This window comes from Athene cunicularia (assembly GCF_003259725.1).
Source record: "Athene cunicularia isolate RWA chromosome 3 unlocalized genomic scaffold, athCun1 chr3_part1, whole genome shotgun sequence".
Lineage (NCBI taxonomy): Eukaryota > Metazoa > Chordata > Aves > Strigiformes > Strigidae > Athene > Athene cunicularia.
The window spans coordinates 52,623,629-52,640,907 of record NW_020799097.1 but is presented as its reverse complement, the minus strand read 5'-3'; the positions used below and the strand labels follow the sequence as shown (position 1 = coordinate 52,640,907).

Sequence of the window (17,279 nt, the reverse complement as noted above, 5' to 3'; positions counted from 1 at the left end):
TATTTGTGTGTGTGTGTGTGTGTGTGTGTGTGTGTGTGTGTGTGTGTGTGTGTGTGTGTGTGTGTTTTCTGAGAGATGAAATTCAGAACTAATTGTTGTAACGCTGAATTGGAAACCTATGAAAATTTGCTATTATCATCATCATCATGATGTTGTTTTTCTTCCTTTTTTAAAAAATTAAATAAAGAGTTATTAGAAGCAGCATATTAACAGATAGTATCTGTGCATTTTTCTTAATAATTCAGCTTCAGATATGGGTTCTCTGTCTTGCTCAATGTCTAGAATTCCTCGTTTATGTCATTTTTGTGTTTATTTTTTGATGTTAATAACTAAGACTTATTTTTTGATGTTAAGAATACTACAAAAAAGACAAAAATTTATCAGGTAGTTAAGGCACTATACAAGAATTCAGATATTCACATGGAATCTCACTGGTGCTACAGGTTTTCTCTGTGACCTTGAGCAAATCACTTAATCTCTCTGTACCTCTGTTCCTCATTTATTTTTTAAAGGATGATAATACTTCTGTCTCTGTATTTACATTGCAAACTCCTTTTACTTTGTGTTTTATATAATTCTTGTTGCAATAAGGATCTTATTTAAGAATTCTTATTATAGAGTTGCTTTTGTCTGTGTAAAAAGCAATATATTCTGTATGATAGGTTATCCTGTATGATAGGTTATTCTGAGCTATAACCTGGCTGTATAAGGAGTTACTATTATTATTAGAACATTAGAAATGTGTTAGAGACTCAGTCAGACTAAAAGCTTCAATGTTGCATGGCTTTTTTATCAAGAGATGATGGGCTGGTCTTAGAAAGGCTTTATGTATAGCAAAAAAAAAAAAAAAAAAAAAAAAAAAAAAAAAAAAAAAAAAAAAAAAAAGCTCAGGAATTACTATTCTACCACCCTTGAGCTTTCTGGGACAAAAAATTAACAGTATGGACAGGACAAAGTAACATTTGCAGAATCTGTTTAACAGCGGCCAGTCAAACCTTGCACTCTCACTACACATTCTGCTTCTTTATATAGCTATATGCTTAGAATAATCTATTCCAGCATTGCTTGATGAAAATCCTAAGGCTGGAAAAGAAGAAAGTGAGCTGCAAAAGGAGCTTTTCTAGTAGTAAATCATAAGAAATTACATTAAAAAATTGTTCAAAATTCAGAAAAAAAAACCCAATTTCTGTTGAAACTACTCTATAATACATTAAGTATTCCCTGGTTGAGGGAGTGAGAGTATGGATGAGTAGTTCAGGTGACTCCAGTTCATATTTATGTTTTTTGTATCAAGATGCTCAAGTTGGTGATTAAAGCATTAATTTGGTAGGTAGATGATATGGCTTTACATCCCTTTAGCCAGTGAGATGATCTGAACTTAATTCTCCTGTATATTTATAAGAAAGCCCAGGATTGGTACAGAGTGAAGAACCACATCTTCTTTGTCTGTACTCTCAAAGTAGAAGCTGATCTTTCTCCTCAGTTCCTGTAAGAAGGTACTATGCACGTGGCTCTGAGTCTCCTAAAAAGTCTGCAGTTCTGAACACAAACCTCATGCCTAGGGAAAAGTCAGGCTAAAGGTAAACAGTTTTACTCACCACTTCCTTCTACCTTACCTAGGGACCTCCTCGTTGGTTATTCAGGTTGAATCTCCTTGACACAAGATCACATCTTTTGACTCCTGCTTGACTCATATGGAAATTATTTGAAGCAAAGATCATTTGTGTGGGCTTTAGATGGTCTCTGGAGAACATCAGAAAAAATTTAAGTCTATGCTTTGGTGGTACTGAAATCTGGGGATATAGGCATGGTCAGTTCAAGGATGTCAGTTTGCATCCCATGAGGTCTTGAAGTGACAGTCAAGGCTGGTGTCAAGCAGATGAAGTGCTTAAGAGGTTCTCCACGGAACAGCCAAAGCTGATGACCAGCACGGGGAGAGCTGATAGGATTCACCAGTGTTGAAAAATCATTATTGTGCCCACCCTGGCAACGTGCTTCTCAGGTCTGTCATCATGGGCTTGCTGGCATAGATCAGGAAATACAGTGGTTTAGATTTCTCGCCAGTTTACACTCTAATAATAATAGAGGCACAGTGAACATGCCCCCATACACTCTGTGCACAGGACCTGCAAGACTAACTCCTGGTTACTGCTGCCTCACTTGGCAGCAGAGCATTTGAATTTCTGTTGAAATCTAGCCCAGGCTAATTTTGAAGGTCTTGAAGTCTAAACATATTTACCTAACAAGAGATCCTATTACAATACAGGCCTCTATACAGTCAAGACCCACAGTATGCCTATCAGACAGCCCGAATAATGGTGGGTGTAGCTGAACTGTCACTTCCAGAAACACCACCCTATCCCAGATACATAGCCTGGTGTTATCACATGGGACAGAAAAACAGTAGAAATCAAAAAAGTTTTAATTACTTCTTTTGCAGTTAGAAAAGATTTTGCAAGTGTGGCTTAATCACTTCCAACAACTGATTAAACTTTACTCCGCATATTGCTTTCTGATGAGTGTTTTATGTGTTCTTCTCTCTGCAGACTGAAGAAGTCCTGAAGATTGATGGAGGGCCATGCTATTCAAACAGCAGGCGTTGCTGAGACAGAAGCTCTTTGTGCTAGGCAGCCTTGCTATTGGAAGTCTCCTATATCTAGTTGCCAGAGTTGGGAGCTTGGATAGGTAAGTCATTTAGTAGCTGCTCTCTTAATTATAAATGGGCTAAGATTGTCAAAGTTTTTGCTTCAAGGGTCTGATTTATTTTTCTAAATTTTATTTTTCTGTCTATTCACGTATAAAAAGACAGAAAGACTGTATATTCTATTAGTGGGTTTCATTGTCCTTTCCTCCCCTTTGGAGAAGAGAGTAGGAAAATAGTCATGGGTCATTCCTGTCAAACTATTTCTGCCTGTCCATATCTATTCTAAGCACATTGACACTTGTTTTCAGAGAAGAAATGAAACAGCATCCAGTAAAAATGTCATTACAGTAGCTCATTTTGTCTGTGTGCATCTGTGTGTTGACCTCTAGTTTCAGCAAAACAGTTATGATGCATTTATACAACATCTTTTCTAAATTTATGAGCAAGCAATTAATGTGCTACAAGTGGTAGTTAAAATTAAGTATGAGCCTGCAGAGTAGCTCGTCAAGTTTTGAATACTATTTCACTTGAAAGGTTGCTTCAGGGTTTGAGAATTTTAACTATGTTAATTAGCCAGTATTTTCTGGAGCTGAATGTGCTAAATAAGTGGGGTTTCTCTGCAAGTGATTTCCTGGAGAGCAGTAGAAAATCCAGCTGAGGAAATCAAAGAGTATTTGGCACTTTTGACCAGGCTGTTTTGACGGGTTATTGGCAGTGCAACAGTAGTGCTACCTGCACAGACATTGCTGTTTCTGTCACCTTCAAAATGGCTGGGATGGCTCTGGTAAGTGCTACACAAAGACAGGACACACAAAAAAAAAAAAAAAAAAAAAAAAAAAAAAAAAAAAAAAAAAAAAGCTGTTTCAGAGAAATGAATAAACAAGACTTCAAGATTTCCAGAAACTGGTAGACAGCTTGCCAGTGCTAATGCTTTATTACTCTCCTTCTTTTAAATGCCGAAAAACATTAGTTGAGTTCAAAATTGTGACACAATGCTGTGTGAGTATGAAGTGTATGGAAAGTAAATTGAAAACAGCTGGTGTCCGTTGTCAGGTAATGTTGAGCTCCCTCTGAGGTCACTGCAGTGCCTTCTTCATCTGCTTAAATCCACTAGAGAGGAAAAGGGAGACCATGTACTCAGCTAGGACCAAGTGCATTGCAACTTAAGCCCCAGAATTTATATCTTCTTTACCCCAGTGGCCAAAGCATCTCCGATGCTTCAGAGGTGAAAACTTCACTGAGACTAATGTGATTCTGTGAATGAAGGCAGAAATCCTTACTGGTCCCTGTAAAAGTATATTTTATTCTCAGAGGCATGAAATCTAATTAACCTTATGCTATTATCTATGCTTGCACATCTACAGAATTTACTGATGGCTATAAAATTATCTCGCCACAGTATTTGACTCACTGACCTCCTGCGGCAGTGAATTCCGCTGGTTTCATATATAATGTTGCCAGTGGCAGTAAAATTTAGTTTCATTTGCTTGCAATATCCAGTATGAAAAATACCACAGTGCTAAAAAAGTATTTCTTTATTTGGACTTGTTACGAAAGAAAAGAAAGAAGCACTAGAAAGGATGAGACACAGATAAATTAACTGGAAATGTTCTTCTGCTTCAGCACTAGGCACAATCCAAACTTGTTGAATCTGTCAGTAAAAGGACACTGGGTGGCTTCAGTAGATTATGGAATAACTAATTGTTCAGGAAGAATTCCAGATTCATTTATGCTTAATTTATGCTGATCTAATTTGAATAAGAGAGCTGGAGATGACCCACATTTAATAGCCTCAGATTAGACTCTTCAACAAGAATGTTTTGAGCTTTCTTAGGCCGGAAGGGAAATTAGCACTACCTTATCTGACTCAGCGAGTCAGCTAAACTGAGCGCTCTCCTCCTGGGGAGGCCACCTTCCTTCAGATCCTGAGTGCATGGAGCCACTTCACACACGGAAGCTCAAACAGATTCTGCACCTGGCAATTTTGAGAAGATCTAGATCAGTCTTTGAATTGCCTGACTACCTCAGTGACAGTACGGGAAGCCTCCGCACCTGATCTCCATGCTCTGAACTGCTCCTGCTGGAACCAGGTTTATAATCTTTTGCCACTGTGACATCTCCATTGGAAGAAAATTAGCAAGTATTCTGGATAAAGGAGAGACAGCACTGCTACTTGTCATTAAGACTGTACAGCTTTATTTTAGCTGGTTTGAAATTTGTCAGAAACAGTTCTCCGAGATGAATTGTTTTATGGTGTGTTTTCTTAAGAAGAGTATTTGTGGAGATTTACTGCAGCGGTTTGAGAAATTACCTGTTTGGGGAGAGCACCTTCAGTGATATAATAAATGCCATATACTCTTTCTTTGCAAAAGACTGGGTTTTTTAATGGAAAAAATTACTCAGAATCAAAAATATTAGCATGTTGCAATATGACAGTAAACAGTTACATCTGGGGTTCAACTACCAAGATCTGACAGCCTGCTTAATACCACCACTGCCAAGATCTTTTAAAGGATATATTTTATTGTTTAGAGAGAGGATAAGAAAGGGGAAAGAGTGAAAAAACTGAAATGTAAAGTGTTGGGGAAGGACTTTTTACAACATCCAATCTTTCCCTTAGGCTAGAGGATATATTGGGTATTTATTTACTTTTAAAGGAAACCACCCTGTTTGACAAGCTGTTGTGTTACACTGAAGGCAGTGCTAACTGTCTTTTTGAGCAAAAGAGATAAAATTAGTTGAGATGGGTCTGGAACTGCTGTTGTGGAATCCTCATTGCTTGAAAACAAATAACAAATACACAGAAGGAGAGGGAAGAGATGAACAGAGATAGCAATTGCAACTTCTGTTTCTTATGCTTTTAACTGCCACCTCGCTGCTGCAGACTGTCTTACCAGCCACACCACAGTCTGACCAAATTGTATCACTGTTAGGTCAAGACATTGTTTTCTGCTTGTTTTTTTCTTTTTCTTTTTCTTTTTTAATTGGCAGGTTTGCATCAGCCTTTCAATGTTTCAGTCTTTGCCACCAAGTCAGGCTCTTATTCAGTAGAAGGCAAAGAAGAGAACAGAAACTTGAGAAAAGAAATAACAACAGGAACTCTCTTTGAGAAGGAACACACCTTCTAATTAGTCTGCAGGACTTAGCTGGAGTTCATGTGAACCCAGCAATGTCATCTGGGTTGTTTCTTTGGCTCTGTCTGAACAGGCTATATCTCTCAGCATCTGGATAATCAAGGAAACAGCTAGCGGGTCAGCCAGGGGGATCAAACTTACTTTGTCCAAACCATCCATTGTCCTAGCATCAGTGTCAAATTAGAGACCCCGACAAGCAGTGATGGATGGAAAAGCCATAAAGAAATAAATAATTCTGTCCTGAAAGCAGGGTTTGAATAATATACAGTAAATGAGTGAGGAGCCACATGCTGAGAAACCAGAATAAATACTGAATACCTAAACAGCTATTAATGAGCATTGCCCATCTGGTATACTGGCTGAGGCAGGGGTCCTGTGAAAAAAAATAGCATGTGGCCATGTAATTTAAGAACTGTATCATAATATATATGCACAGCAAGCTCATATTAAAATTGCCTAGGCAACCTTTGTTCTTATATATCCTTAATTTTGGAGACCATGGCTCCACGAAATTATTAATCATATTTTTCTGTAGGACTTTGAAAGCTCTCTCCATACACCAATTTCATCCTCAGTGTAATATTGGCCTGTATAATGACCAAAGCACTGATTTAGGAGTGGAGGTGAGGACTTATTCAAGGTTCTGTAGTAGCAAAATTTTAACATTTTTCTTACTGAATCATTTCTTGCCTCCAGTGACATAAAATTAAACAGGGAATCATTAGAAAAAATGGAAAATAGGTGCAACAATTGCAGGTGAATATAAAAGAATAGCCCAAAATTCAGGAGCAAAAGAAAATCCAGTAAGGAACAGAATGAGGTTCAATGGGAGAATAACTGATGATAAGAAAAGCATTGATGTAATGATGCAATAAATGCCTTTTTAAAAGCTTTTCTTGTTGTTCTTTCTGTGCCTTGCTAAGCATGTCTGATTCAGAACCTAGGCCTTTCTGACTCGCAGGGAAAACAACAGGCATCTTCTAAAGAGGAGGGAAAATATTGAAAGATGATGCCTAGAAAGCCGTTTTCATCCCTTTTGCTTCTCTTCACTAAAAAGGCCAACTTTGGAGCAGCAGTTAATAAAGTCAACACAATGGGAAGCACAGGAAATAATTCAGGCTAGAATAAGAAAAGTGTTGGAAAGAGATTACTTAAATGAATTGGATTTTCAGATCAAAATGACCAAATAAAATTCATCTTAGAATGCTTTAAAAGTTGACAAAGCAATCACAAAGTAATGAGGAATGTGGGAGGTGAGGCAAAGTTCAAGAAGCCCTGAGAACAGTAAATATAGTGCCTATGTTTGCAAAGAGCAGAAGGGTGGAGTTAGGAGTTACACAGCTAAATCACAGCAAAATACCAGAATAAATAATCAAACAATTTGCAAACAATTTGATCACTGGCAGGATAAAATAAAAGTTGAAAGATGGGCACACCACATTACATTGCAAAGTTTCCAAGACTGTGATTGCCTTATACAGAAAACTTGCCTCAAGAGATATCCTCTTTTTACAAATACCTCTTATTTTGCTTGCAGACTGCAGCCCCTCTGTCCCATAGACAGTCGATTTGGACCACGTGGCCAGGACGAAATCCCACTGCGAGCTCTGCAGTTCAAGCGAGGGCTGCTCCACGAATTCCGAAAGGGCAATGCCACCAAGGAACAAATACGACTGCACAATCTGGTTCAGCAGCTTCCTAAGGCCATTATCATTGGGGTGCGGAAAGGAGGTACCCGAGCACTGCTGGAGATGCTGAACCTTCACCCTGCAGTGGTCAAAGCTTCTCAAGAGATTCACTTCTTTGACAATGATGAGAACTATGCCAAGGGGATTGAGTGGTACCGGAAAAAAATGCCTTTTTCTTACCCTCATCAAATAACAATTGAGAAAAGCCCTGCGTATTTTATCACCGAGGAAGTACCTGAAAGGATTTACAAAATGAACTCATCTATCAAATTATTGATCATTGTCAGGGAACCTACCACAAGAGCTATTTCTGATTACACTCAGGTGCTGGAAGGTAAGGAAAGAAAGAACAAAACTTATTACAAATTTGAGAAGCTGGCTATTGATCCTAATACCTGCGAAGTGAACACTAAGTATAAGGCAGTGAGAACCAGCATCTACACAAAACATCTGGAGAGATGGTTAAAATACTTCCCAATTGAGCAGTTTCATATCGTGGATGGAGACCGGCTCATCACAGAACCACTGCCAGAACTCCAGCTGGTCGAGAAGTTCCTAAATCTTCCTCCGAGGATAAGCCAGTACAATTTATACTTCAATGCCACCAGAGGGTTTTACTGCTTGCGATTTAACATTGTCTTTAACAAGTGCCTGGCGGGTAGCAAGGGACGCATCCATCCAGAGGTGGATACCTCTGTCATTACCAAATTGCGCAAGTTCTTTCATCCTTTCAATCAAAAATTTTACCAGATCACTGGGAGGACATTTAAGTGGCCCTAAACTAAACTTCATACAACACTTTCTGTTGCACCTGAGACATGCAATAAATGTCTCTGCTAAAATATGCACTTTTCATAGACACAGCTATCAAAGTAACTTTTTTTCATGCATACGTGTACATATGCAGTGTGTGACCAAATATACGGTGGGATCAATTTTTTCTACAGAGTAGTAACTAACATAAATTTACTGTCAGCATAGTTGCATCTTTTAAGATATAATAATAAAGGGAAAGGAGGTATTTAGGGAAATAAAGTCAGACACAGTTAAAAGGGTCAGTGTTCCTCTCACTTAGTGAAGTCTTTATGTGACATACTTATTGATCTAAGCAGAACGTTAGTTTATGCCATAAAAATTCATGTCAAAAGTCTGTGAAGCTGTGAGAAAGCATAATCTTCAGGCTATATTTAGTATGTATATTGCTAAAGGAATACTGACACTTTAAACACAGTGCTGAATTTTTACAATGAGAATGGATAGTACTATTTTCTTATTATTTGAAATGAATATCTTATCTCATACAAACTACATTGTTTCAGAGTTCCTGTGGTGAGTTTGCACTATTGTTTTATTGTATGGACCATAGTGTCACTTGTAGCATGTCAATCATGTGTCAAAAAAAGGTCAAATAATTTTTTGTTCTATGCTTGTGTGTCAACAAAGCTAAACATCGTGTACATAGTGTACAATGTTTGTAAATACCGGTTTCACACTAAGTAATTCTATTTTGTAAACTGAATATGGTTATTTAATTTATCGTGAAAATTAAATTTATTGTGGTATTTAAAAATGGAATGGATTAAAATTACCTATATGTGCAACAGCTTTTCACCTTTGCTTGATGTACATCAGTGTGGTCCCTTAGCCCAGACAGATCACATGCATGTGCGTGAGAGAGCTGCACTGAAAACTTGATTTCTAGACAGTTGAGAAAACTGATACATGCAGTGAAGCTGAGTTTATTAAAAAAACTCATCCATATGGGAATCTGGTGTAATGCATACCGCAAGGAACATTATTGCTGTTCTGTTGCAGCACTTTGCTATAATTAATTCAGTTGCAGTAGCCCATGAGGCTAAAGAATAGCTGTGAAAGCTTACTGTAACCAGGTATACCAAAAAACAGAGCTGCCTTTAAAACCAAAATGACAGACAAACAAGATTAGAAGAAGAGTTATAGAGATTTCATCATTGAAAGGCGGTGATGTTTCAGAAGTCAAAGAAAACTTGTGATACCTCTGCTTTTATATGATAACACATACACCTGCTCCAAAAAAAAAAAAACAGTGTTGTTACTACTGTATAAACATATAGCTCGTTTCCATTCAGTAACTGACAAGAAATTAGCTCAGGAAGTGAACATTTTCAGCTTTATACATTGTATGTCTCTTAAAGATTCATAAGCAAAAGAATAAAAGCAACTGAAGAATGTCTTTTGAAATAAGAAAAAAGAAAGAATGAAAAAAAACCCAACCTCTTTAAAACCAATATCTAAAGATTGATGGGGACATGGATTTTGGAATGTATCCAGAACATCTGAATATTCTGAGCTATGGTAGCAGAGTAGCTGGTAGTTCAGATTATAATAAGATCAAGTTTTCCCTATGGGCTGTTTATCTTGTTCAGTGATTTGGAAGCATCGGTTTTCTAAATAAGTGATTTTTAAAACTCTTGTGAGAGATTGCTGCTTGTCTTGCTGTATCTTTAATCATATGTGCTAGCACTGTGAGCAATGTGCCCTTTCTTCATGCTGCTTCAGAGCCTTGCCAACACAACATGGTAGAGCATATGTGAAATTTTCCGCAGTAGCTACAATACTATTCAGTGTTTTCCTGTACAAGAGCCATTTATCATGCCCATGTCCAGACATAAAGGCTGAGACATTTAACTCACCTAATAGTGTTCAACAAGGAGATTTTATCCAATTTAACATTTTCACGATCTTAGGGTGAGCAGACAGATTGCAGATGGCTTTGGGTGATACTTACTGGCTTCATATAGTCCTGGATACAAACTACAACTAAAGGCTGAGATAGATTTTCAATGAAAGGGACAAATTAGGCCAAAGTTACCTCTAAGCCTGAAATATGCATTTGAAATGAATATCTCTCTGCACTGATCAGAAAAATCACAGAGACTGTGATCTAACAGGCACGACTACGCACATTTCTGTTAAAGTCAGCTGGCTTAACTCCAGTTTATCATTTGCAATTTTGGAGACACATGGATAAATTTAGGTGATATCTTAGACAAATCTGGTTCAAAAAAGCACAGAGAAATAGTCAGGAATAGCAGGGGAGGAAAGAGGGTTCAGAGGCTCCGCAGTGTATTAAGAAGCCTAAAAGAGTAGAAGACTGATTCACTTCTACTAAGCCTTCAGTGCAATGTCTTTGAGTCGTTATGACATTCCCTAGTGAAGAGAAAATTTCAAAACTGGTTCTTAATACATAGAGCCAACACACCACCCAAAGCACACTCCTAAATTAATGGCGATTTTGCTGCAGTATTCATAACCAGTTTGAAAAGTTCTGACCTTATGGTATTTACCTTTTCAGGAGCAATTTGTGAATAATTCATTCCAGCCACTTTGCTTTGCTTCCCAAATCCTGAGTGAATCATTTCTATTCAAATTGATCATGAGTGTTCAGACTGGGAAGAGTGCTCATAGCTTGAGTTTATGATTGCAGCATGATGCACAGCTATATGAAGTTGCAGCTGCTAACTTATGGCTTTCAAGTCCTCTAAAGACATTGCATCTTTCATATGTTTTGTGCTGTAAAATCACAGGCTTCACAGCTTTGGTAAATGTTTGGATTAAAACTGCTAATATTTCTGTGCATTTTTATCAGATTGTCCCAGTTGTTATTTAAGCTACACAGAACAACAATTTACAGCATAAAAGAATATCAGAGTAATTCCAAATTGTATTTTAAGAAATCAGTTTATAGGTAGATAAAGGACTGACATTTGGAAATCAGTGATTCATTTACCATTAACCCACTATACTGCCTTTTCTTAAGGAAAGCAGAATAACCATGGTGAAAACGTATCTGCACTATTTGAATGGATTATTTTTCTGCCAAGATGTCTAAGAATACAAGAGATACAGTGTTTTTAGCCACATATTTCAATATAGTAGTCCAAGATTTTTAAGAGGGAATGGGCACAAATGGAAACACAGGAGGTACCATCTGAACATCAGGAAAAACTTTTTAACTGTGAGGCTGACTAAGCACTGGCACAGGTTGCCCAGAGAAGTTATGGAGTCTCCATCATTGGAGATATTCAGAAGCCATCTGGACATGGTCCTGGACAACTGGTTCTAGGTGTCCCTGATTGATCAGGGGGTTGGACCCCTGCTTCCAACATTGACCATTCTGTGAAGATCTCCCTCTTCCTAATCTACATTATTCTTAAGTGTTGCCCATCAGTTCAGTGTTACACTGACCTCAGAGAAGATCCAAGCCCAGTGTCAAAGCCAGGCCAGTCACTGTTCAGACCCAAGCTGTGTTAAGCACTACTGTGCATGTTTGCTGCCTGGCTAATTGACCTAACTCATATTGGGAACCAGTGCAATTTATTGGAACCCTCTGACTGGAGAAGATAAGGAAGTAACTTAGAGAAATCTTTCTTTTTCACATCCTAGATGACCTCAGCAGTAATATTGGGTGACGGAGGATATAGTAATAGAAAGTTCATAGCAGGTAAACTTCCAGAAAATATAACTTAGAGCAGGTCTTTTCAAGCAGGTCACACTGAGCAATGTCTCTTTCACAGCATTTTCTACAGCAAGATACAGAGGTATACTCATAAACTTGGGACAATAGAGCCATTAAAATTTATTTCATAGATGCATACTGTTTAAATTCTCTGCAGTTCCAAATTATATTAGCAGGTACTTATACTGGACAAATACCTTAGGGATATATCCAGAATGTGTGGGCTGCTGAGTGAATGCCAAAGCTTCATGTCTGAATACATGTGATAAAGACTTAACTTGCATTGCTTGTCTGTTTTGTTTTGGGTTATATGTAAGACCAAAGTGTAGATCATAGTTTGAAGAAAACAAAAGCAAAAGTTCAATCAACCCACAAGCACATGACAATAAAGTTTTGGAGAAACTTCCTTTCCCTGTCCTTCATATAGACTCCTTGGTACTAATGAGTCTTGATGAAATCATGATTTAGCAAGCTAGATCTATTTTACTCTAAACAATCAAATGTTAGCAATCATGAGAGAATAAAGCTCCTATAAAATTACTGGGAGCTGGTTTGTGTGAAGCTTTCAGATGATGCTTTCATAACAGATGAGACTTTACTACTTAAATGCTCATGCACCTGTCCAAGGTGCTAAGCTCAGAAATTTCATGAGTTTTAGGCTTTTCTGAATTCCACAATTCTGTTTCCAGGCATTTTCAGTTTGATGGCATAAACTTACTGTTAAACTGGTGTACCTAAATCTCAAGCGGAAGCCATTGCATCCGGTTATTTTGCAGACATGATTTCACACATGCAACTGATTTATCTCCCATGAGGTAGGGTTGAGTACTCTAGCAAAAGGTGTTTACTTGCAGCTTAACTAATATATCTCACTGAAGTTTCAGCAGTGCTAGACACTGTTCCAGCAATAGCATATCACTGAATTGAATTATCTGCATTCTTGGAGAGGGCCAAAGATAGAGCCATCACTGGAGGGGATTTTTAATACACACTTGAAAAAGTTCAAGGCCCAGCTTCTCCTAAGGCAGCTAATATTGGAGCAAGGATCATGCAGAAGCATCGTTTGTTAATGACAGTCTGACAAATCACTGCTGCTGTGTTTGGTACAATGACTGAGAAGCCTGTCGTAACCAGGAAGTTCACAAATTACCCTTCTTGATGAAGAAGGGGTCAGGAGCTGAATGTGTCTGCAAAAAAAAAAAAAAAAAAAAGAAAACAGGTTTGTAGAAGGAACCTACAAACCCATGGCAGTTTAATTCAACACAGCTGCCTGCCAAGGTCCCAACCTCCCTACCCACACAATGTGCTCTTTCCCTCTTTTTTGCACTGACTCTCATGTTCCTTCCATATGGAGTGGTTTCAGTTCACTATACAAGCAGAAGACTAACCTGACCTAAAAAGGTGAGTAACATCACTAAAACTGTACTGAGTCAGAACAAAGGTATTTTCAAACCAGGATCTGTTACTAGAAGTGGCCAAAAGCTACTGCCCCAGGAAGGACATTATGAGAAGGAAATCATGAAGACATTTCCAGGCTCCAATGGTTTGCAGTCACTGGATGTCTCCAGTGGGACGGCAAAATCTTCAGATGTAGCAGCACTAAGTGCCTTCCTCTTCTGTGTACTTACCCAGAAGCCCCTTGAACCCACTGACAATGTTATTTCCACAGCTGCACTCTAAACCCTCCTATGTTGTCAGTTTGCAAGAATAGATAGAATCATATAATCGCTTAGGTTGGAAAAGATGTTTAAGATCACCAAGTCCAACCATTAACCAAGCCCACCACTAAACCATGTCCCTAAGAGCCACATCTACACATCTTTTAAATATCTTCAGGGATGGCAACACAACCACTTCCCTGGGAAGTCTGTTTCAGTGCTTGACAAACCTTTCAGTAAAGAAATTTCTCCTAATATCCAGTCTAAACCTCTCCTGGTGCAACTTGAGGCTATTTCCTCTTGTCCTATCTCTTGTTACTTGGATGACTAGATCGACAGCCACCTCACTATAACCTCCATTCAGGTAGTTGTAGAGACCAATAAGGTCTCCCCTGAGTCTGCTTTTTTTTCCAGGCTAAACAACTCTAGTTCCCTCAGCCCTTCTCACAGGATTTGTGCTCTGGACCCTTTAACAGCTTCATTGCCCTTTGGACATGCTCCAGCACCTTGATGTCCTTCTTGCAGTGAGGGGCCCAAAACTGAACACAGTATTCAAGGTGCAGACTCACCAGTGCTGAGACAGGGGGACGATCACTTCCCTAGTCCTGCTGGTCGCACTATTTCTGATACAAGCCCGAATGCTGTTGGCCTTCTTGGCCACCTGGGCACACTGTTGTCTCATATTCAGCCAGCTGTCAACCAACACATCCACATCCTTTTCCCCATGGCAGCTTTCCAGTCACTTTTCCCCAAGCCTGTAGTGATGCATGGGATTGTTGTGACCCAAGTGCAGCACCCAGCACTGAGCCTTGTTGAACCTCATACAGTTGGCTTCAGCTCAATGATTCAGCCTATTCAGATCCCTCTGTAGAGCTTTCCTACCAAGCCGATCAACACTCCCACCCAACTTGGTGTCACCTGCAAACTTACTAAGGGTGAATTCAATCCCCTTGTCCAGATCATTGATAAAGATATTAACCAGAACTGGCCTCAGTACTGAGGCCTAGGGAACACCACTTGTGACCAGCTGCCAACTGGATTTAACTCCATTCACCACCACTCTTTGGGTTCAGTCATCCAGCCAGTTTTTTTGCCCAGCAAACAGTACACCTGTCCAAGCCATGAGCAGCCAGTTTCTCCAGGAGAATGCTGTAGGAAATGGTGTCAAAGTCTTTACTAAAGACTAGGTAGACAACATCCACAGCCTTTCCCTCATCCACTAAGCAGGTCACCTTGTCATAGAAGATCAGATTAGTTGAGCAGGATTGGGCTTTCATAAACCCATGCTGACTGGGCCTGATCATCTGATTATCCTGTACATGCCACATGATGCCAATCAAGATGATCTTCTCCACAGCCTTCCCCAGAACAAAAGTCAGACTAACAGGCCTGTAGTTTCCTGGATTCCCCTTCTGGTCGTTCTTGTAGATGGGCATCACATTTGCTAACCACTAACCATCTGGGACCTCCCCTGTTAGCTAGAATTGCTAATGAATGATTGAAGTGGCTTGGTGAGAACTTCTGTGAACTCCCTTATTACCCTTGGGTGGATCTCATCCAGCTCCATAGACATGTGTGTGTCTAAGTGTGTAGCAGGTTGCTAATCATTTCCCCTTGGATTATGTAGGCTTCATTCTGCTTCCCATCCCTATGTTCCAGCTCAGGGAGATGGGTACCCTGGTCTTACTATTAAAGACTGAGGCAAAGAAGGCATTAAGTACCTCAGCGTTTTCCTCATCCTTTGTCACAATGTTTTCTCCCACATCTAATAAAGGATGGAAATTATCCTTAGCCCTCCTTTTCTTGTTAATGTATTTATAGAAATATTTTATGTTGTCTTTTATGGCAGTAGCTAGATTAAGTTCTAGCTGGTCTTTGGCCCTTCTAATTTTCTCCCTGTATAGCCTCACGACATCCTTGTAGTCCTCCTGAGTTGCCTGCCCCTTCTTCCAAAGGTCATAAATTCTCTTTTTTATTTCCTGAGTTCCAGCCAAAATTCTCTGTTCAGCCAGGCCAGTCTTCTTCACCACCAGCTTGTCTTTTGGCATGTGGGGATGGCCTCCTCTTCTTCTTGAAGAATGTCCAGCCTTCCTGGACTCATCTGCCCTTCAGGACTGCCTCCCAAGAGATTCTGCCAACCAGTCTCCTAAACAGACCAAAGTCTGCCCCCCCCGAAGTCCAAGGTAGCAGTTCTGCTGATCCCCCTCCTTACTTCTCTGAGAATTGAAAACTATCATTTTGTGATTCTATGCCCAATATGGCCTCCAACCATCACATCACCCCCAAGTCCTTCTCTGTTCACAAACAACAGGTCCAACAGGGCACCTTCCCTAGCTGTCTCACTCACCAGCTATATCAGGAAGTTATCTTCCACACACTCCATGAACCTCCTAGACTGTTTCCTCTCTGCTGTATTTTATTTTCAGCAGACTTCTGGTAAGCTTAAGTCCCCCATAAGAACAAGGGTTAACGATTGTCAGGCTTCTCCCAGCTGCTTACAGAACATTTCATCTGCCTCTTCATCCTGGTTGGGTGGTTTGTAACCCACCCCAACCATGATATCTGCCTTGTTTGCCTTCCCCCTGATTCTTAGCCATAAATACTCAACCCTATTGTTGTCATCATTAAGCTCTAGACAGTCAAAACACTCCCTAACATACAGGGCTCCCCACCACCTCTCCTTCCCTGCCTACCCCTTCAGAAGAGTTTATAGCTATCCATTGCAGCACCCCAACTGAGTCATCTCACCATGTTTCCATGATGGCAACTATGTCATAGCTTTCCTGCTGCACAATGTCTTTCCAGGTCCTCCTGTTTGTTGCCCATTCTGTGTTCATTGGTGTAGATGCACTTTGGTTGGCCTATTGGTCCTGCCACCTTTTTGGGCAGAGAAGCCCTAATTCTTACTTGACCATTCTCAGGCACTTCTATGGTTTCTAACACATCAATAAGCCTTATATTTTTGTTGCCACACGGATCTCCATCCCTTACCTCCACTGAGACGGCAGACCGAAGGACCTCACTAGCACACCATCCCTCAAACATTGGCATGCTGCCCTCAGCCTGGTTTTATCCCTTTCTCCCTTAAAATCTAGTTTAAAGCTCTTTCAAAGAGCCCTGATAACTTTGTGCAAAGATCTGTTTTCGCCCTTGAGATAGGTGTACCCTGTCTGTTGCCAGTGGGCCTAGTGTCATGTAAACCAACCCATGATCAAAACCCACAAAATTCTTCCAGTGACACTAAGCTTGGAGCCAGGTATTGATCTCATGGCTCTTCCTGTTTCTTCCCTCATTTTTCCTTGCAACTGGAAGGACAGAGTGGAAGCCTACTTGCACCTCTGATCCCTTAAACAGTCATCCCAAAGCCCTGAAGTCTCTCTTGATTGCCCTCAGACTTCTTGTTGCAACTCCATCACTGCCTATCAGAAAAATCAGTGACAGATAATAATCTGAGGGCCTACCTGGGTAGGAAACTTTGTCTTCGCATCTTTAACCCAGGTCCCATGGAGGCAGCAGACTTCCCTAAGAAGTTGGTCTGGTCTGCATATTGGTCCTTCTGTTCCCTTCACAAGAATCTTCTATGACAATGACTTGTCTTCTTTTCTTTATGGAAATAATTTTGATGCAGGGTATAGGTCGACTTAACCTCAGTGACAC

At 39.8% G+C, this 17,279-nt stretch overlaps 1 protein-coding gene across 3 annotated transcripts in view; it reads left to right on the top strand.

Moving 5' to 3' along the window:
* The window catches only part of HS3ST5 (heparan sulfate-glucosamine 3-sulfotransferase 5), a 166,385-nt gene extending 157,318 nt beyond the window's left edge, over positions 1–9,067 (top strand). For all 3 annotated transcript variants that reach the window (XM_026845995.1, XM_026845993.1, XM_026845992.1), the window contains exons 3-4: positions 2,547–2,685; positions 7,316–9,067. In XM_026845995.1, coding sequence (XP_026701796.1) covers positions 2,579–2,685; positions 7,316–8,246 — 1,038 coding nt within the window. In that variant the 5' untranslated portion in view covers positions 2,547–2,578 and the 3' untranslated portion in view covers positions 8,247–9,067. The remainder of the gene's footprint in view (positions 1–2,546; positions 2,686–7,315) is intronic.
* The last annotated feature ends 8,212 nt before the right edge of the window (positions 9,068–17,279 follow it).